Here is a 20,302-nt window from a genome sequence, read left to right on the forward strand (position 1 = left end):
CAAGTTGGAAGAGACCATGAGGATCATCAAGTCCAACTCCCAAAGTATAAGTACAGGGGAAAAGTACCTGGCAAGTCACCCCTGGCCTTCTCCTTGCAGGTGTGGAGCTTGAAGGTGGTTGTCTTCATCCCTTGGCCATTTCTGCTGCTTTTTTGCCCCTGCCTGGTTTGCTGGGTCTATCTTGGTGGCAGGTACCTATGATGCTTTCTGCTCCTCCAGGTCATTAATCCAGACAAGGGTTCTGGCAATACCAGCAGGAGCATTCAAAGCATCCTGGTATTTTTCTTGTTCGATGGTGAGGGATGATTTCCACTTACATTTTCCAACCTGTCAGTTTCAAATCACATTTCTGTATTATTTTAAGTTTCCTAACCAAGATTTTGGCTGCCACTGGATGATGCTGCTGATTCAAACCCTTCTTACTGTTCCTTGAGGTACCCACAGCAAAACAATGAGACTTTGCTAAGGTTTTTCTGTTGTTTTGGTTGTAGAATTTTCCTAGCTCAGCTTTTTGGTCATTTCTTGCACACTCAGGGAGGAAGGATCATATGGAGTGAGGGGCTGGAGGGTGGCCCGAGGGGGTGCGTCAGTGCAGCAGTGGCAGGTGGCACAGAAGAACTTGCTTGGGGCACCTCAACCCTGCCAGGCACCACTTCCAACACCCTTAATCGTGCTCTTGGAGGTGGAGCTGGGTTGCCTGAAACCGCACTTCTGAACAGGCTTGTGTTTTGAAAAGGACACAAATCTTGCCCCCAGAAAAACAGTTTGCTGTTGGTCCTGGTGTGTAGCTTGGTGCCCAGCAAACCCTGCTGAGCTCCTTGCCCTGTGTGCACACGCAGTGGAATTGCTGACATTAAGACACAGCCCTTGACCCTCCCACCTTTTGAAAAATCTGGATTTTATATTCCTAACGTCAATAAATCAACGCCCCAGTGAGATGAGTAGGGATTATTTGGCTTAGCTTGAGTCCCCTTTTCTTCTCTCCATATGGATAATTTTGAAAGGCTGGGTTTGGGGGGGTGGGGAGGGGTTGTTGCTTGTGAGCTTGAAGTGCTGGCAGAGGCGTGTGCTTCGGGGTCAGCTCTGCACCAGGTCGCACCGCTCGCTCGCCGTATCCGTCCCAAATTTCTCCGGCCCCTTCCTCGAGCTTTTCCATCCCCGAAACGCCGCCTTGTGTCACGTTCCTGTGAATAAAACCACCTTCTCCAAGCTCACCTGGGTTGCTTTGCCTGCCGAGCCCACCAGTGCTGCTGCCAACGCTCCGTTTGGGTGGTTAAACCTCACCTGAGCTGTTCTGCTCTCTTCCGAAAACGCCCTTTTTTGGCTCCTGTCCTTCCCTCCTCTCCCGGTGACTTTCTCTCATCTTCTCACTTCCCTCCTTTCTTTCCCTCTCCATAGGCACCGATATTCTTTACATCGGCCCCGTCAAAGGTGAGCTCCACCTCAGTAGGACTTTTGCCCTCTGCCTCTGGTCTCTTTGGCTGCGCCCTTAGTTTATTTTCCTGCTCCTCTAAAACTTTTGACTTCCAAAATCTTTAAGCAACAGGTAATACCGGTAAGTCGGGGGCCGTTCCTGGCCCAGGTGCCTCAGGAACCCAAGGGGCAGGAGTTTCCCCCAGAGTGGGAGACCTGCAGTTCCCATGGATTGGGGCTGGAATGAGTTTGTCAACAAGTTTTGCTCTTGGAGGAGAAGGGCTGAGAGAGAGAGAGAGAGGGGCAGATTTTCCTGAGAAAACCGACAGCGCAGGAAATAAAAATGGTGAAAGAAATGGTAGGGGAAAAAAAGTTAAAATAGAAAGGTTTAAAAAATGGTAGAAGATAAAAAATGGTTTAAAAAACGGTAAAAAAAGAAATGGTGAAAGGAAAATGTAGGAAAAAAATGGTTTAAAAAATGGTTAAAGATGAAAAATCGTTTAAAACGTGGTAAAAAATGGTTTTAAAAAAAAAGTTGAAAAAAACAAGGTTTAAAAAAGGGTAAAAGATAAGTGGTTTTAAAAAATTGTTGAAAAAATGGTTAAAAAAAAAAGGTTTAAAAGAGGTAAAGGAAAAATGGTTAAAAAAAATGGTTAAAAAAATGGTTAACAAAAAAGGTTAAAAAAAAAAAGGTTAAAAAAAGGTAAAAGATAAATGGTTTTAAAAAATGGTTAAAAAATGGTTTTAGAAAAAAGGTTAAAAAAAAGGTTTAAAAAAATGGTTTAAAAAGGTTAAAAAAAGGTTTAAAAATGGTTAAAAAATTGTTTAAGAAAAAGGTTAAAAATAGGTTTAAAAAATGGTAAAACCTTAAAAAATTGTTTAAAAAAAAGGTTAAAAAATTATTTAAAAATTATTTTTAAAAAGGTTAAAAAAAGGTATTAACAATGTTAAAAAACTGTTTAAAAAAATGGTAAAAAAAAAGAAAAAAAGGGAAGGTTTTTCATCCTCTGGCTTTGGGGCTGTGTCTGAGTTGGCTTGGTCGGGAGCAGGGCAGGCCTGGCCGTGGGGTAACTCCTGGTGTTTTATTCCTCTTCCTGGTAGGAAACATTTATTCCAGCCCAGGACTCTACAGCAAAACGATGACCCCCACCTATGACGCTCACGATGGCAGTCCCTTGTCACCCACCTCAGCCTGGTTTGGGGACAGTGCCCTGTCGGAGGGTAACCCAGGCATCCTGGCAGTCAGCCAGCCCGTCACCTCCCCGGAGTCCTTAGCAAAAATGTACAAGCCACAGGCCCTGCTCGATAAAGCCAAAATCAACCAAGGGTGAGTTAAGGCTTTGGTTTCCTGCTCTCCTGGGTTTTTTTTAATGATCGTTCCTTTTAATCGCAATATGCAGTTTTAAGTGACAGTCTTGAAAAGGTAATTGTGACTTCAGGGTGGCCAAGAAGGCCAACACCATCCTGGCTTGCATCAGGAACAGTGTGACCAGCAGGACCAGGGAGGTGGTCCTGCCCCTCTGCTCAGCCTTGGTGAGGCTGCACCTCAAGCACTGGGGGCAGGTTTGGGCGCCGTAGCATGGGAAGGACATGGAGGTGCTGGAGAGGGTGCAGAGAGGGGCAACCAGGCTGATGAGGGGTCTGGAGAACAGCTCTGATGAGGGAGCTGGGGCAGTTCAGCCCGGAGAGGAGGACACTGAGGGGAGACCTCATTGCTCTCTGCAGTCCCTGAGAGGAGGTTGCAGTGAGGTGAGTGTTGGGCTCTTCTCCCTGGTGACCAGAGGTAGGAAATGGGGTCAAGTTGCACCAGGGGACGTTCAGATTGGATATTAGGAAAGATTTCTTCACATAAAGGATGGTGAGGCCTTAAAACAGGCACTGGAGGTGTTTAAAACACAGGGGGATGTGGTGTTTTGGGAGATGGTTCAGCGGTTGGGGGTTGTAGGGCGGACAGTTGGACTTGGTGATCTTGAAGGTCTTTTCCAGCCTTGATAGTTCTGTGATTCTATGTTGACCATTTACAGGTGGCTGGATTCATCCCGATCTCTTATGGAGCAGGAGGTGAAGGAAAACGAAGCTTTGCTGCTCCGGTTCAAGTACTACAGCTTTTTTGACCTGAATCCAAAGGTATGGAGCTATTTATTTGACTGGCATCTTGCAGGCAAAGGCTTTGAGCAAAGGATGCTCTGTCTCTGATGGCCTTTTGTCCTGGTAGCTCCTCCAGAACTTTGGAAATTGGTCTTGGAGGCATCAAACCTGGCTTTGCGTGCTGCCACGTGCCAATTTGCTGGGTTTTTTGAAGCCATCTGCTTCAGAGACAGAGGTTTTTCAGCCTTGGATTGAAGCATTACATTGAAATGAAAGGTCAAGTGGCTTGTCTTGACCCGAGCTCCTACATTTTTACAACCCTAAGGTGTGGGTTTTTTTGCAGTACGACGCCATCAGGATCAACCAGCTGTACGAGCAGTCCAAGTGGGCCATTCTGCTGGAGGAGATCGAGTGCACGGAGGAAGAAATGATGATGTTTGCAGCCCTGCAGGTAGGAGACACCCCCAGACACTTCGTATGTCATTGAACACGATTTTATAAACTTTGCAGCCTTCTCTGGTGGTGAATATTGATGAACACAACAAGTGAAATCTGCTGTAACTGGTGTCTTAAGCCTCACTGTGTCTTTGATGGGAGCTTGGACTTCTTGTTCTGGTAAAAGTAATTTTTCCATCTCCTAAGCCTCACTTGAGCTTATTAGGTAATTTAAAATATTTGCAGCTGGTTACTTCTCATGAAAAGGACCTTGGGCTTCTTTCTCCAAACAGAAGTTTATGTCTACCGTAACTTTTAATGTTGCCCTTCTTAAAACACCCCAGCAAGTGCAGGAGGTCCCTGCAGGGTGTGTTCCTGGCACCCTGCCCCCCGGCAGCTGGTGATAATCTGTGGGTTTCCCAGAACTATTTATTTATCTGGTTTATTAAATACTCGGCGTGATTTGGCATAGGTGCTGCACCTGCTCTAGACTTCTGCAGGAGGGGTGACAGGCCAGTTGCTCTGTGTGGTCTGACACGCCTTGTCACTGTAGGACTCAGAGACATCCCCAACAAGAGCAGGGTCATCTGCTCCCGGGGCCCCTCCCAGGAAAAAAGAAGGGAAAACAGGAATATACCAGCTCTGCCTCTCCAAACAATCTAGAGTGGGTTGGGCAAGGTCCTTGTTGTGAGCCTCCTCTGGACTCTCTCCAGCAGCTCCGTGGCCTTCTTGTGTTGGAGACCCCAGAGCTGGGTGCAGCGCTGCAGGGGGTCTCACCAGAGAGGAGCAGAGGGGACAATCCCCTCCCTTGATCTGCTGGCCCTGCTGCTGGGGATGCAGCTCAGGAAACACTGAGAAGGTGACCAAGCACTGCCACAGGTTGTCCAGAGAGGTTGTGGAGTCTCCATCTTTTGAGATACTCAAAAGCCACCTGGACATGGTCCTGGGCAATGGCTGTAGGTGGCCCTACTTGAACCGAAGGTAGGACCAGGTGACCTACAGAGGTCTCTTCCAACAGGCAGTCTGTGATGCTGTGAAAACAGCAGCTCTGCCCTGCAGGGTCCCTCAGAGATCATGTCACTGACTCCTTGGACTGAGAACAGCCAAGCTGATCATTCCTGACTCGAGTGCACTCAGCTCTGAGCCCTCCCCAGACTCTGTTCCCGCAGAGGGGGTGGCTCCAATTTCCCACTGCACGTCCCAAGCATGACAGCTCCCATGGGAGCATCCCAGTGAAGCACTGTGCCTTGCCTTTCAGTACCACATCAACAAGTTGTCCATCATGTCCTCGGAAAACCACCTGAACAACAGTGACAAGGACGTGGACGAGGTGGATGCTGCCCTCTCAGATCTGGAAATCACTTTGGAGGGTGGCAAAACGTCGACCATCCTGGTAAGAGTTCCCAGGCTTGTGTGTCCTCTCCTCACCTTGCACGAGGCAGGAATAAATCATCCCAAGCTGGGAATTTTTCCAGGCATCCAACTTTGGTTTTTATTTCTTTCCTCTCCCTTTGTTTCTATTGCTGTTCTTCCAGCATGAGAAGGTTGCCCACAGCCCAGTGAAGCAATACAGGACACAAACCCCAGTCGTATTTTCTTTAAAACAGGATTTTTTTAGATACCAAGGGGTAGTTGGAGTGGGAGAGGACCCTGCACAGTGTCCACCATGGGGCCAGCACTGAGCTGGAGCTCTGCTCCGGACCCAACATGGCATAAAAGCCTCTTTGAGCAGGGGCACGTGGTGAACCATACTTCTTTGGTTCACCTTCTATTTTTGAGGTATTTGGGAGTTAATTTAGCAAGGAAGGCTCAGCCCATCCCACGTGCCCAGCTCCACATTGCTGCAGAGTCAAGGACAATATTGCATTTTTCCTGCTGGGACCATAAGACCAAATGATGTTGGAGAAGTCCCGGAGGAGCCAGGATCTTACTGACTCCTCCCTGCACCAAACCACTTCCCTGGTGACATAATGAAAATTAAAATGAATTAAAATGAATTTGATTTCTCTTCTTAGCTACCAACTTTCCAAAATGCTGGATCCTTCTACTGTGGTTTCTTTTCCACCATTTCTAATTCATGGCAAAGTTTGGCCGCACCTAAAAGAGCCACCACGATTTTCAGAAATAACTTCCACTTAGCAAACCCTGTTTTTCTTGAGACTGGGTTGCAACCTGGAGTGATCTGTGACTGTCTTTCTGATCATTTCATTATTACTTTCTTTCTGAAGTGCTGTTCCAACACTGGTTTTCCACCTTTTAAAAACATAAAGCCCAAAAAAGCTGAACTGCAGGAGAAAGAAGTAGGTTGGGTCAGGCTTGGCACAGTGCAGCTTTTCCAGGCACTTTGCACATTGAAACCATCTCCAAGTTTCATTTTAAGTTCTTTCAAACCTTAACATTTTCCAGTCTTACACTTCATATAATTTTTTGAAGTGCTTGCAAAGGGTCTGTTTGAAGTGAACACCCAAACTTAGCCTGTTTCACCAGCGTTAATAACAGCAGAGAGACAGAATATTAATGGGTTGTGACAGAAATAATGACAATTTTTTGCAGCTGGAAGGTCTTTTGACCAGTTCTTTGCAAAACCAGATTTGCAGCACAGGGCTAAGGAGCAGTCCCTGCCAGATAGGAGTGAAGAGGACAATGATTCATCAAAAAAAACCCTCCTTCCCTTGCTCTCAGTAGCCATTTCCAGCTGCCTTCGAGTAATTGAATAGGGATAATGGGCAATTACTGGATTGTTTGTTTAGATTCTGCACTTCCAACCCCCCCCTCCTGGTATCTATAAACAACATTGCTCAGTGCAGATGGAAAAGTAAACTTGCTGCTGGAAGCTGGGGGAGCTGTCTTTGCTTTTTCTGTCCTCAAACCCTTTTGGTTTGAGCTTGTGGGAATTGCCAAGTGCCTCCCCCCCCCCCCCCCCCGTATATTTGGCTGATGCCAAATGTGAATTTAAGCTCAATATTAAAAGATATCTTTTAATATTGAAGGGAGGGGAAAAAACTCTTTTGGGGGCTGTCAGCCCTCTCCCAGCCCTCGGTGGAGGTGCAGAGCAGCATCTTCTTTTGTTTGGAGTAGAAGGAAGTTACTAAGGGAGGAGAAAAGTCCCAGTGGGAACGGGAGGCGGTGTGACCGCTGGTGACCCCACAGGTGGGAATTGGCTCCAGCAGCAGCAGGAATTCCTCAAAGAAAAAGAAAACCTTCTCCTCTGGTTTCCAAACCGGCGCTTCTGGGAGGGAGATTGTCCTCCCGTGAAGGGGATGGGGCTTTGTAAGAACACTTCCACGACCCCCAAGCCCCCCATCTTGGCCAGTGAAGCTGCCACCAGCTTCCTCCCCTGAGGAACTTCCCTCTCCTCCCAGACCCACCACCCTGGCTCAGTCGGATCACTGGGATAATCTTTACTTTGCAGGGTGACATCACTTCCATCCCGGAGCTCGCCGACTACATTAAAGTCTTCAAGTAAGTGCTGATGGGAAGAGGTGCTTGCAAAACTGGTAATGTCCATGAATAATTAATGATCCCACCGCCTAATATCCATTATTTTTTCATCTCCTGGCCTGAAGATCTCGCTGCGCGTGGTCACGTGTGAGAAGCCACCCAGCAACCACCCTGTAACACCACAGCTCAGAGCATCTCTGCTCTCTTGCTGTTAAAACCTTTTACTTCTTGATCCTCCAGTCACAAAGTATTTCACACTCTGAAGTATTTGATACTGAACTTGGTCAGTTCTTAGATATAAAACCCCAGGGTGTTTTCCCACACATCCCTCTGGGACAACTCGCTGCATCCCATCGCCAGCAGCACTTCTCCTACACAACCAATTTATTATTTCTCTACCATGATGAATTAAAATATTTCCCTAACACAATTAATACCCAGGAGATAATCAAGCCATCCTAAAATTAGGAGTGAAACCTACTTGCTCTGCTTTACAAGAGGCTGGATGAACTACAAGCAGCTGGGATCCCGGTCTGTCTGCCCTCTGCTTGCCAAAAGGAGCAGGTTAAGCTGACTCTGCTCCTCTTCCAGCTTCCAGGGTTGTTTTTATTTTACTTTTTAAAAATTTTACTTCAACTTGGACGTGGAAACCGGGAACAGCAAGTCTGGACTTTGAGTAACACTTTGGCAGCCACGACTGTCTCTTGCAATTTATTGCCTGCTGCGGCGAGGGTTGCGGTGAAAGTTCTGGAAACTGGAAATAATGATGAGATTTCACAGCATTGCTGTAGGATATATATATATAAAAAAAGCTGTAGGCAGCGACATAGCTCTGGAACAAGCCTTCATTTTATTAATTAATTGGTTCTGGAGCCAGAACCTGCCACTTCTGTTCTGAAAAATCCTTTTTCCCCTCTCCGAAGGGGAATTAAGAAGATCTCCGCATCCATCTGGGCTTAACTGGGGTGAAGGTTTAGAATGCAGCCTGTGCCTTGCATCCAAGTGGGGTTGTTTTCCCAAACAACCAAAAAACTTGCTTTTGCCTTTGATATCCTTATTTGCCAATAAAATCAGGCATGATTCAGGAAGCTAATTGCTTGCAAATTGGAGCACCAGTTGGTGAGGCAGGAGGTGGAGCAGCAAGAAGCTGCTGGTTCCTTGCCTGGTGCAATCCTGAACCTCAAGGTTGGGATTTGAAGCCATCCTGCCATGGTAGGGAAGCACAGAATTGACATTTGCTCCTAAAAATGAGACCAGGCAGTATTTCCCTCTACATGCCTGGTGTTGCTGCAGAAACTCAGGATGTTTCTCTCTCCCCTGCCAGCCAAGTTACTGTCCCTGGCAGCCAAAACACCCTGCCTGCAATTTAAAGGGGCTCCCCCAAAAAACCTTAAAGATACTAAAACATCTTCAAATGAAGGATGCAAAGTGAAAAATGGAAAATCCTGCATGTGTAGGATGGCTTGGCTGGAGTTTGGGGACTTCTCCTGGAGTGGGAGGCAGTTTTCAAAGGAAATTGTGGTTGTCAAGTTTGCCCAGGGCAGGGCTGTGTCTGTCAGGGCTTGGGAGGAGGAAAACCAGCAGTGGCAGGGGAAGGCAGCAGATGCCTCAAGCTCAGATGTTCATCAGAGGTGTGGGAGCAGCAGGGTTCAGGCAGGCACTCTGCTGCTCCCTGATTTCCTTGTGCAGCTCCCAGCACCCTTTTGCTTGGAAATGAAAGTGTGGAGCCTCAAGGACAAGCAATTGGGGCCATCACAATAGTTGATCCCACCAGATGAGGGTTGAGCAGCTGTTTCTGGGATGGAGCTGTGAGAAGTGCATTGCAGGTACAGCCTTTGAGTAGGGCTGAGAAATTAGAGGGGGTTAAGGAGCTCTACAAAGGTCCTCTGCTCATGGTGGGAGGAGCAGGCTTGGGCTACCACCATGCCAGGTGGTCTCTTTGCTTTGCAGGGCCATCAGTTCTTCTGCAGAGTCAGGAAGAATCCATGTTTTCCATAGGAAAGAGCTGAACCTTTTCTGACGTGGAGTATTTAAAAAGAAAACAACATGTGTACTCATGCCTGTGCCTGAGGGACAAGTCTTTTAGAAGTTCTGCCTCCTTTGAGAGCTCAAGTAAAGAGGTTCCAGTGAATGTTGCAGGTGAAGAGGAATATTTTGCAGCAGTTCATGGACACATCCATTTTTATAATATGGTTCTCCAGCTCCTCCCCCACCTTGCCCCAAGTTAGTGGGACTTCCATGGGATCTAAGACTGCAGATTTGCAATTTGCTCAATTTCTTGACCCAGTGTTGTAGTGAAGGGCTGGTGAGTGGTAGCCAAGGGTGAAATGAGTTGGTTTAGGAGCTTAAACCAAATGTCCTGTCCTTCAACCTGTCTGACAGGCCCAAGAAGCTGACGTTGAAAGGCTACAAGCCCTACTGGTGCACCTTCAAAGATACCTCTATCTCCTGCTATAAAAGCAAAGAGGAATCCAACGGGACTCCTGCACACCAGATGAACCTGAGAGGTAAGAGAAGCTTAAGCATTTTATTCCAGTAATAGTCTGTTCCTCTTGCATCTTCCTGTCCCATGGATTTACCTACCCTAGGGCTGGGTAAATACATTTATATGACTGAGGGTAAGTGGGTTTGAGAGCCTTAGACTTTGAGAAGGTGAGTATGGAGTATGTGTGACCCCAAGAGGAAGCACCACTAGCTCCCCATTTCCATGTGGAGACAACCTGCCCTCCTCCTTTTTGTCGTGGCTATCAAAAAATTCCAGAACTAACTCCCCCAGTGGTGAAGAAGTTTGAGCACACACTGAGCTGGAGAGAGCAAACCATCCTCTTCCTCTGCTACCTTTGAATTTTTTGTCCTGCTCCCCCCTGGTACTGGTTGGGCACAGCCTTGCTGGTGCTGGTTGGTTGGGCACAGCCTTGCTCAAGCCCTCCTCAGAGTTTTTTAATTCCTACAGTTGCTGGGTTTCCTTAGGTCCAGTTAAACGTTCCTGCTCTGGCAGCCAAGTAAACTGCAAAGAGCTCATTTGTTTTCCCCCATGGAGGCAGGAGCAGCTCCTCAGGCTGCAGCCAGGGTGAAGCCCAGCCTGCAGGACCTTTTTTGGGACCTTTTGACATACCTGCTGTGATGGCACTTCTAACAAATCTAGGAGGCAACATCGAAGCAGCGCCCGGGGTAACTCGGCTGCTTCAGTCCATCACCCCCTGGGGTTTATCCAACCCCTTGTAGCTCTCTCCAGACATGGAACCTGGGATGCTCACCCCTCAGCACTGACACCAGCAGTGATGTGCCCACCCAAAATCAGGTATTGGGGGTTTCAGGGTGAGAGCCACCACCCAGCCAGTCACCTTTTCCCTACCCTTGCATGGAAATTCCAGGGGCACAGGGTGTCTGCCAAACATGAGGTCCATTCACGAAGCCAGGGATGAATCCCGCAGGCACTCGCTGGCTTTGGCTGCATGGCTTTCAGATCACATCTTCCTTTCCCTCCCATTTTACATTTTGTTTGGAAGAAGAGACATCCAACACAGGTTTTGTCCCTGTTGATCCCACTGGAGATGTGATGTGAGACCTCTGCAGTACAAAGATGCTGTAGGACACCCTTTAGTTGGAGCACTTTGCTTTTCTTGGTTTTGGTTTTTACCCCCCGCCCCCTTTTTTGAACCATATTTCATCACACCCCTGTTAAACGCTTGTTCCCTCATTGCAGGATGTGAAGTTACCCCTGATGTGAACATCTCTGGTCAGAAGTTTAACATCAAGCTTCTGATTCCAGTGGCAGAGGGAATGAATGAGATCTGGCTTCGCTGCGATAACGTAAGTTCATTGCTTGGACTGGGGTCTCGTTGCCCTTTGCCCACCTTGAGTTCACCATGGAGCTGGTGATCATGAAGAAAAAATAGCAAATGCGCTCACATGTGTCTCAGCTTGATGTTGGAAGCCCCCTCCCTGGAGGTGTTCAAGGCCAGGTTGGATGAGGCTTGTGCAGCCTGGCCTGGTGGGAGGTGTCCCTGCTCATGGCAGAGAGGTTGGAACCTGATGATCTTGAAGGTCCCTTCCAACCTGAACCATTCTATGACTCTGTGATTCACAGCATGTGTGTGAATTTGGAGTAGAATCACAGAACAGTTTGGATTGGAAAAGATCTTTAAAGGCAATACAGTCCAACCCCTCTGCAGTAAGCAGGAACATCTCCAAACAGACTAAGTTGCTCCAAGCCCCATCCAACCTGGCCTTGAATGTTTCCAGGGATAGGGCATCTACCATCTCTCTGGGCAACCTGGGCCAGGGTCTCACCACCCTCACGGCAAAGAAGTTCTTTCTCAGATCTTATCTCAAATTCCCCTCTTACAGTTTGAAACTGTTCCCCTCATCCCTGCCCTTGTCCCAAGCCCCTCCCCAGCTTTCCTGGAGCCCCTTCAGGCACTGGAAGGTGCTCTCAGGTCTCCCTGGAGCCTTCTCTTCTCCAGGCTGAACACCCCAACTCTCCCAGCCTGGCTCCAGAGCAGAGCTGCTCCAGCACTCTGATCATATCCATGGCCTCCTCTGGACTTGCTCCAACAGCTCCATGTCCTTGTGCTGAGAAATCAGCCCCGGCTCTTCCTCAGCTTTGTCCCATGGTTGTAGCCTTCACGTGGGCTGGGTTTGTGCCTGTCTTTGTGCGTACTTGAGTCTCCCGGGGCTGGAATGGAAATCAAGGCTCCCTGGAGTTTTATTTGGGAGGGATGCAGGTGGCACCCCCACCTCCCTGATGGGCAGAGGTCTCTTTCTGGTGGCCAGGAGACACAGTACGCCAGCTGGATGGCCGCCTGCCGCCTGGCCTCCAAGGGCAAGACCATGGCTGACAGCTCCTACGGCATGGAGGTGCAGAACATCCTCTCCTTCCTAAAAATGCAGCATTTGAACCCAGACCCACAGCTGATCCCGGAACAAATCACCACCGACATTAACCCCGAGTGTCTGGTTTCTCCTCGTTACCTGAAAAAATACAAGAACAAGCAGGTAGGTGCCCGCCCGCTCCGCCCTGGTGGGGTGGACCAGGCTGACCCTGCACCCATCCCAGGGGTAGCCCACCTGGAGCACTCCCACGTGTGGGATGTTGTCACTTGGATGCACAAGGTCACTCCCACGAAATGCTTGGTTTGGATCCAGCACCTGGGGATGGCACCCACCTTGATTATGCCACACGTGATGTGACAGTGCATGTCCACAGCAGGGAACCTGTGCTTTTAAAGACATTTCCAGTTTATTTCCATTTAGTTGAAATGCTTTTGGGGAATGATGTTTGGCCCTGCTGATACCAGTGCAGCAAAGCACAGGTCAGCTGCCCCCCTCCCCTCCCATCTCTCCCCACCCAGATGTAGCAGCAATGAGACAAACCCAGTCCCCAGTGCTGGGATTAAAACCCCTTCCCGTGCCCAGAAACCCTCAGGATCAGCGTGGAGTTGCAGTTGCTTGCAGTGCTTTACCCAGACTCAGCTCTAAGGCAGTTTTGCACATTTCTCTCTTTGCTTTTCCCCTGCTTCCCAATGCCAGTCCTTGAGCCATTGCTTCATTTTGAGCTGCTGTGACTTGTGCTTGAACTCCACGCTACATTCGATCCCTGCACGACAGGGCTGGACTGTGCTGAGCTGGAAATGAAGGCCTGACTTTCTGAAAGACATGAAATAAATAAGCAGCAGAACTAAATAAGGCATTGCTCCTTCCTGAGACTTCATCATTCAGCTGTAGCTTTGCAGCCTGTGTGCTCCAGGCTGGCTGGGGCTAGATATGATTTCTTGAAGCCCAGAAGAGGCTGCAAGTCAGGGAAGCAGGAAAAAATATAACTTTTTATTGGCACAGCATGATCATTTCCTGGCAGTGGAGTTATATTTTATATAGCCCTTATTATTCTTCTGAATAAGCCTTTATATCCACTTGGACGGAGGAGAGGCTGCATAAATATACCAGTTTAACATATATACTACCTTCTAGGCTTCAACTCAGTAAAATGGAGGCACCTGGATAAATATTAGCTGGGAGAATTTGCTTACTGTGCAGGTATCATAATAAAAATAACCTCCATGGAATGGTGGGGACAGGCAGGAGCCCTCACCCTGCTCCAAGCTGGGATGGTGGCTGCCATGCAAACACCAGGCCCCCTGCAGACATCAGCTAAAAAGCAGATTGAGGCTGTTCCTCTCTGGTCAGAGGCAGAGCCTGCAGCAGTGGAGGAGGTTTGCTGGCGGCACACGTGCCGGCAGGGCTGGGAGGAAGGGATGGAGGCTGTGGGAATGCAAGGAATTCGGCCGTGAGGGTCCCTCTGTGCCCCAGCACAGGGTGAGGAGGAGGAGCAGGTCACGCAGCCCACAGATCAGGCCAAAATGGGAACTGGCAGGAGGCCTTGCTGGAGGATTTATAGAGGCACTTGGTCCCGGGTGATGTTTGTCTCCATGTGCCATGGCAGCAGCGTAGGGTTGGGCAGTGCCAGAGCCTGAATGCAAAAATAAAAACGCCAAAATAAAGGTATTCCCAGCTCTCAGGTGCCTTGCTGGGGTCTGGTGTGGGAGCAGCATCCAGCCATCTGGCAAGGGCAGCTCATCCTCCATCCGCATCCCGGCGGCTCCAGCTCATCTCCTCCACCCACTGGTTCCTGCCAGAACCATCCCCAGCTGGGATCTGGTGTCTCAAATAAAAGGAACTTTTGAGCTGCAGGCCCGTGGTGACCTCCTGAGCTGCAAGTAAAAGAGCTTTTGTGCAGAGGGGTGTGAGGACACCAGTTCTCTGAGCCAGCAGCTTCAGCCTCCCTTTCATCCACCGGTGGGACCAAAACCACCTCAGGATGAAAACTATCTCAGGTTCAAAACCACCTCAGAATCAAAACCACCTCAGAATCAAAACCACCTCGGGACCAAAACCATCTCTACACACAATTCCTGAGCACTGGTGCTCAGGCTGGGCCAGCACAAGGACTGAATCTCTACTCACTTGTCCTTACGTTCACTTTGGCTGCTTTTCCACCTGAGAAATTGTGCATGTGGTTTGGTTTGGTTTTTGCTTTGTTTTGTTTTGCTTGAACTTTGGTTTGCAGTTAATTTACACTTTTTTCCCTTTGCTTTGTTGCCATATTTCTGATTGCTTTTTTTTCTTTCTGCCTCCTTTTTTTTTTTCCTCTCGCCTTGCCATCTACAGCCAGGCTATGTAAGAGACTTGGTAAGTGACAGCAACAATAAAATAAAGATGAATTTAAGATAAAAGCTTAAAATAGACTTAGAACACCTTCCCCCCCCCCCCCTTTTCTTTGAAGAACAGCAAGGAAAACAAACTAACAAAACCCACAGCTCCTCCAGAGAAACTTGGGCCGTGTGAGGTCGTTGTAACGGTCCCTGGGGATTTATGCTGCAGATCTGGAAACCCTACACCAGAGATTTGCCCCAGCGTCTCCTCACATCCTGCATCTTCAACTAAACGAGCCTGAGTGGCAATTTGCCTCCAGACAGCTCAGATCTATATTTGCTTTTATATGTCTGGAGACACGAAGGAAAAGCAGCTCCCTGTTGATCAGCCGTGGTCGCAGGTCGAGAGGAGCTGTAGCTGAGCAGAGACCACGGGGTAGAAATTATTGATGATCTCCCTCGTCCGTCACCACCTTTGGCTCCCAAAGGCCTCCTGGGTCGTGTCCCCTTCACGTGATGGTCGGGGTGCTGCTCAGGAGCCCCCTCCAAGCCTGACCCCTCTGTGTCTGGCCGCCCGCAGATCACGGCGCGCATCCTGGAGGCCCATCAGAACGTGGCCCAGATGAGTCTGATCGAGGCCAAGATGCGGTTCATCCAGGCCTGGCAGTCGCTGCCCGAGTTCGGCATCACGCACTTCATCGCAAGGTCAGTGGGGCTGCTGGGCTGGAGCGTGGAAAAACAGGCTGGTTTGGGTGGGAAGGGACCTTCAAGATCATCCAGTCCCAGCCCCCCTGCCATGGGCAGGGACACCTCCCACCAGCCCAGGCTGCTCCAAGCCCCATCCAACCTGCCCTTCAACACTGCCAGGGATGGGGCAGCCACAGCTTCTCTGGGCAACCTGGGCCAGGGTCTCACCACCCCCACACTAAAGAATTTCTTCCTAATACCTAGCTAAAGAGGAGAAATTTAATGACATAAAAACGCAGAAGACATTAAATACGCAGCACGTCTTTAGCTGTGGAAGCTGCACAAAAAAAGAAGATGCGCTAATTGCATCAACTCACAAAACCAGTTTCATGAGGTTAACTCGGCTGCTGAATTGAACACGTGTGCCCACGTGTCGTGGGTGGGCATGGATTAATCCCTCCCCATCTGGCAGGTTCCAGGGGGGCAAGAAGGAGGAGCTGATCGGCATCGCCTACAACCGGCTGATCCGGATGGACGCGAGCACGGGCGACGCCGTCAAGACCTGGAGGTTCAGCAACATGAAGCAATGGAACGTGAACTGGGAGATCAAAATGGTGAGCTGGTGTTTTACACCTGGGCCCCAGCTGCCTGCACGTCAGACTGAGGCTGCTCTTGGGTTTTTTTCAAGTTGGGACTTTGCAAGTCGACTTCTAACCAATCAGGTTTTCCCGTTGCTGTTTTGATCCCGGCGTGTTCATACACTAAGTTTTGTCCTCCTCCTTTTCCCACCCTCCTTGAAGGTGGAGCAGAGCTTGTCCTCTCTGCCCGTGGAGTTCAGTGTGTCCCTTAAAAAAGGAAAAAAGCCTGAATCTTTCTTGAACGCAGCCGGTTACACACTTAATGATTTCCCCTGGTCTCTGAACACCCCCTCAAAGGCTGTTAAATAAAATCAAACTCCAGACCCGACGCTCAGGCTTGATCCGAGCCCGTAACATAAATACCCATTCTAAAAATCCCTTTTCTTTGCACTACAGCTCTGGCTTTCCTACAAGGAAGGAAAAGCAACAGCAGATCCTTCCCTTGGCTCCAGGATGGGCTTTTACCCACCCCTTACATTCGGATGCAGAAACTTTTTGTGCTCCTTTTCAGCACAACCCCCAGTGAAAATTGCTGGGGATACATGAGGACTTTTCTCCAACCATTTGCAGCTCATTAAGAGCTGCTGGAGAAATTGTTCTGCTTCCTCCCTGTCTCTGAGTCTTTGTTTTGACCCAGTTGCAAGCCCCGACCCCAATTATTCAGCTGGGATACTCTGCTGGGAATCCTTCTGCCTCCTGCAGAGCTGTCACTGATGGGGAGACAAAAAATAATAACAGGCATCAGTAAATGGACAGTTTGTTCAGTCACTCCGAAAGGAGCTCCTCCAACCCCCATAAAGCATTTCTATGGCCAAACTTTGACTTACAAAACCCGAATCCACTTCCAGGGGAAACTGGAAAGAAATTCCAGCCCTCAAAGGTCTGGCCTGGTCTCTGTTTCTCTTGAAACAAAGAGAATCACAGAATCCCAGACTGGTTTGGTGTTGGAAGGGTCATTGAAGACCACCTAGTCCCAACCCCCTGCCATGGGCAGGGACACCTCCCACCAGCCCAGGCTGCTCCAAGCCCCATCCAACCTGCCCTTCAACACTGCCAGGGATGGGGCAGCCACAGCTTCCCTGGGCAACCTGGGCCAGGGTCTCACCACCCTCACACTAGAAAAAGTTGCCACGTGCTCACCACTGCTGGGTAATTATCTCTGAGTCACAGGAGAGTAAAAGAGTGATAATGAAAAAAAAATAAGTAAAATGAAAAAAAATAAATAAATAAAAAGCAGTAAAAGGTTTTTCTGTATCAAAACACTTGAACAACAGTTATTGTACCATGGATTGGAAGGGACCTATAAGGATCACTGAGTCCAAAACATCATTTTCAGCACTTAGGAAACAACAGACAATAAACCAAGAACGTTTTAACAGAAAAAAAACAAGGCAGAAAGGAGGAGCATGAGAAGAGATTTAACCCTCGTGGTTTTGAGCTACTAGAGCATGTCCAGAGAAGGGCAAGGGAGCTGGGGAAGGGGCTGGAGCACAAGTGTGAGGAGGAGCAGCTGAGGGAGCTGGGGGTGTCCAGCCTGGAGACAAGGAGGTGAGGGGAGACCTGCTGGCTCTGCAGCTGCCTGGGAGGAGGTTGGAGCCAGGGGGGTCGGGCTCTGCTCCCCAGGAATAAGGGATGGAACAAGAGGAAACGGCCTCAAGTCGTGCCAGGGGAGGTTTAGGTTGGATATTGGGAACAATTTCTTCCCCAAAGGGCTGTCAGGCCCTGGCCCAGGCTGCCCAGGGCAGGGGGGGAGTCCCCATCCCTGGAGGGGTTTCCAAGCCGTGTAGATGTGGTGCTGAGGGACATGGGGCAGTGGTGGCCTTGGCAGGGCTGGGGGAATGGTTGGACTGGATGATCTGAAAGGTCTTTTCCAACCAAAGGAATTCCATGACTCCGCTCTGCCCTGCAGGTGACCGTGGAGTTCGCGGACGATGTCCGGGTGTCCTTCATCTGCACGGAGGTGGATTGCAAGGTGGTTCACGAGTTCATTGGTGGCTACATCTTCCTGTCGACGCGGGCGAAAGACCAGAACGAGAGTTTAGACGAGGAGATGTTCTACAAACTGACCAGCGGGTGGGTGTGAGGCCCACGCCCTGTGCTCCCAGAGGAAACCCCATGGCCATATTAATATTTAACTTTAAAGAAAAGCTGTTATTTGAAATATGCTGCTTAATAAAGTGAGCTTGAAATTTATCTTTTTTTTTTTTTCCCTTTTTTTTTTTTTCCCCCCTTTGTTGTTTTTTTTTTAATCCTGCCCATTTCTGCATTACCTGACCAGTTCATCTGTGGGCACTAACGAGCACTTCTGCTGAGTTGCTATCACAAGACCTGTCTGGGCTGGGTGATCCCACCACTGCCCTTCAGATCCTGATCAAGAAACAATTTGACCCACTTCAAAAGAGCCAATTTTCTAAGAGAACTCTAAGCCATCTTCTTGTAAAGCCATCCAGGGCTGAACCTTATATGAAGTTTATTTGTCATGTTTCATGCATGAGTGTTTTATTTCCTTTTTTTTTGTTTGTTTTGGTGTTGTTTTTTTTTTTTTTCTTTATTCTGTACATTTGACCTGGCTGGACATTGTCCTCCCCCCCCACCTTGAGTAGATTTTCCATCTCTCCTTTTCACACTACAAGCACCAGGACTGCTACAGGTGCCTGACAATGACTCTGAAAATACTGAAGTGTGGCCTCAGAGATGAGCTTCTGTTAGTCTGTTATAGCTCTGTTTTTATTTGATAACTTGCCTTTTGATAATCATTTATATTGTCTTTTCTTTTTGTAATTTTATTTTTACACCATGTTGTATTATGACACTTTTTAGTATTCACCAGCATAGTCACTGTTCTGCCTATGATATGCAAACTTTTTTCATTACAATATGAAGTAAAGGTCTATGAAGTAGAGGTTTTTGTGTAACTAATGTAAAAAAAAAAAACAAAACCAAAAACAACCCACAAATTTTATAAAATTGTACAGTTGTTTTTTTGTTGTTTGTTTTGTTTTGTTTTGAACTAGTCTCACAAGGATGTTGCTTAGGGCTGGTGTGTCAGCATTAACTCTAGTGTGCCTGGAAGGGGGAAGGGAAATAACCTTAGAAACACAAAACAATCCCCCAAGAAACCCCTTAATTTCAGTCCAGTACTTTTTTTTTAAATCTAAGTTAAACAGGATTTCAGAGCTGTGCTTCAACACCCTGGGGAGCTGCTCCCTGGGGCCAGGACCTCCAGGGTGGTTAATGCTCCTGAGGATCCATCTCCTGCCCCACCTAATCCCAAGGAATGAGCAGTTTGTTGCATTCCTGCAGCCTGTGGTTTCAAGACTATGTACAAATGCATTTTATTTTAAATAAAAGTCAGATCTTTTATTTAATGTTCCTCTGCTGCTCCTGGGTTTTGTTTTTTTTTTGGGGGGGGGGTTCAAGGGTGCTTTGGGCAGGGCTGGAAGCAAATCCCATGGGATACAACTACCTCCTGCCACCGTGGCAGCCCCCTGGGCTCCTTCCTGCTGCCTTATCCAAAGCTTGGAAAAAATGAAAGAACATCCAAAAAAAGCAAAATATGGGGGTGTCCATCCAGGGGTGTAAAACAGCCTTAGCACGCTGGGCTCTGGTGCTGGTGTGAAGGGAAATGGATTTGTTTGCAAATGGGGCTTCAAATGCTGAGCTTCAGCCTTCAGCTGCCAGGGCATGGAAGAAACTGGGTTCCTCTCCAGGGAGGCCCCTGGGGCTGTGGAGCAGGGATTGTGCAAGGGGAGGAGATGCTGTGGCTGTGACAGGGGAAATAGGAATGTTGTTTGGGAATAGGGGTGCTGTGTGGGGATAGGGGTGCTGTGCAGGGATAGGGGTGCTGTGCAGGGCTGGGGGTGCTGTGCAGGGATAGGGATGCTATGCGGGGATAGGGGTACTGTGTGGGGATAGGGGTGCTGTGTGGGAACAGGGATGCTGTGCAGGGATAGGGATGCTGTGTAGGGATAGGGATGCTGTGCAGGGATAGGAATGCTGTGCATGGAAAGTGGTGCTGTGCAGGGATAGGGGTGCTGTGCATGGAAAGTGGTGCTGTGCAGGGATAGGGGTGCTGTGCATGGAAAGTGGTGCTGTGCATGGAAAGGGGTGCTGTGTAGGGATAGGAGTGCTGTGCAAGGATAGGGATGCTGTGCAAGGATAGGGGTGCAGTGCAGGGATAGGGGTGCTGTGCAAGGATAGGGATGCTGTGCAAGGATAGGGGTGCTGTGCAGGGATAGGGGTGCTGTGCAAGGATAGGGATGCTGTGCATGGAAAGGGGTGCTGTGTAGGGATAGGGGTGCTGTGCAGACAGAGGTGGCAGTGAGGGTTTCACCCACCCACTTGGCACCATCCCACTGCCCACTGGGAATGCTCCATGCCCAGAAACACCCCGGGAGGGGCCCGGGGCGCTGCTCAGCTGCATCTGGTCCAGCTCCCAGCTGGACATGG

At 48.8% G+C, this 20,302-nt stretch overlaps 1 protein-coding gene across 4 annotated transcripts in view; it reads left to right on the forward strand.

The window, feature by feature from the left end:
- The window catches only part of FERMT2 (FERM domain containing kindlin 2), a 60,466-nt gene extending 41,240 nt beyond the window's left edge, over positions 1-19,226 (forward strand). Inside the window, exons 4-16 of one of the 4 annotated variants that reach the window (XM_051621156.1) lie at positions 1,399-1,431; positions 2,515-2,740; positions 3,438-3,540; positions 3,845-3,952; positions 5,195-5,329; positions 7,349-7,398; positions 9,760-9,884; positions 11,084-11,190; positions 12,154-12,375; positions 14,545-14,565; positions 15,109-15,233; positions 15,688-15,829; positions 17,763-19,226. In XM_051621156.1, coding sequence (XP_051477116.1) covers positions 1,399-1,431; positions 2,515-2,740; positions 3,438-3,540; positions 3,845-3,952; positions 5,195-5,329; positions 7,349-7,398; positions 9,760-9,884; positions 11,084-11,190; positions 12,154-12,375; positions 14,545-14,565; positions 15,109-15,233; positions 15,688-15,829; positions 17,763-17,936 — 1,571 coding nt within the window. In that variant the 3' untranslated portion in view covers positions 17,937-19,226. The remainder of the gene's footprint in view (positions 1-1,398; positions 1,432-2,514; positions 2,741-3,437; positions 3,541-3,844; positions 3,953-5,194; positions 5,330-7,348; positions 7,399-9,759; positions 9,885-11,083; positions 11,191-12,153; positions 12,376-14,544; positions 14,566-15,108; positions 15,234-15,687; positions 15,830-17,762) is intronic. The other 3 variants (XM_051621157.1, XM_051621158.1, XM_051621159.1) reach the window with 3 other exon arrangements.
- Positions 19,227-20,302: the final 1,076 nt, after the last annotated feature.

This window comes from Apus apus, chromosome 5, assembly GCF_020740795.1.
Source record: "Apus apus isolate bApuApu2 chromosome 5, bApuApu2.pri.cur, whole genome shotgun sequence".
NCBI classification, from domain to species: domain Eukaryota; kingdom Metazoa; phylum Chordata; class Aves; order Apodiformes; family Apodidae; genus Apus; species Apus apus.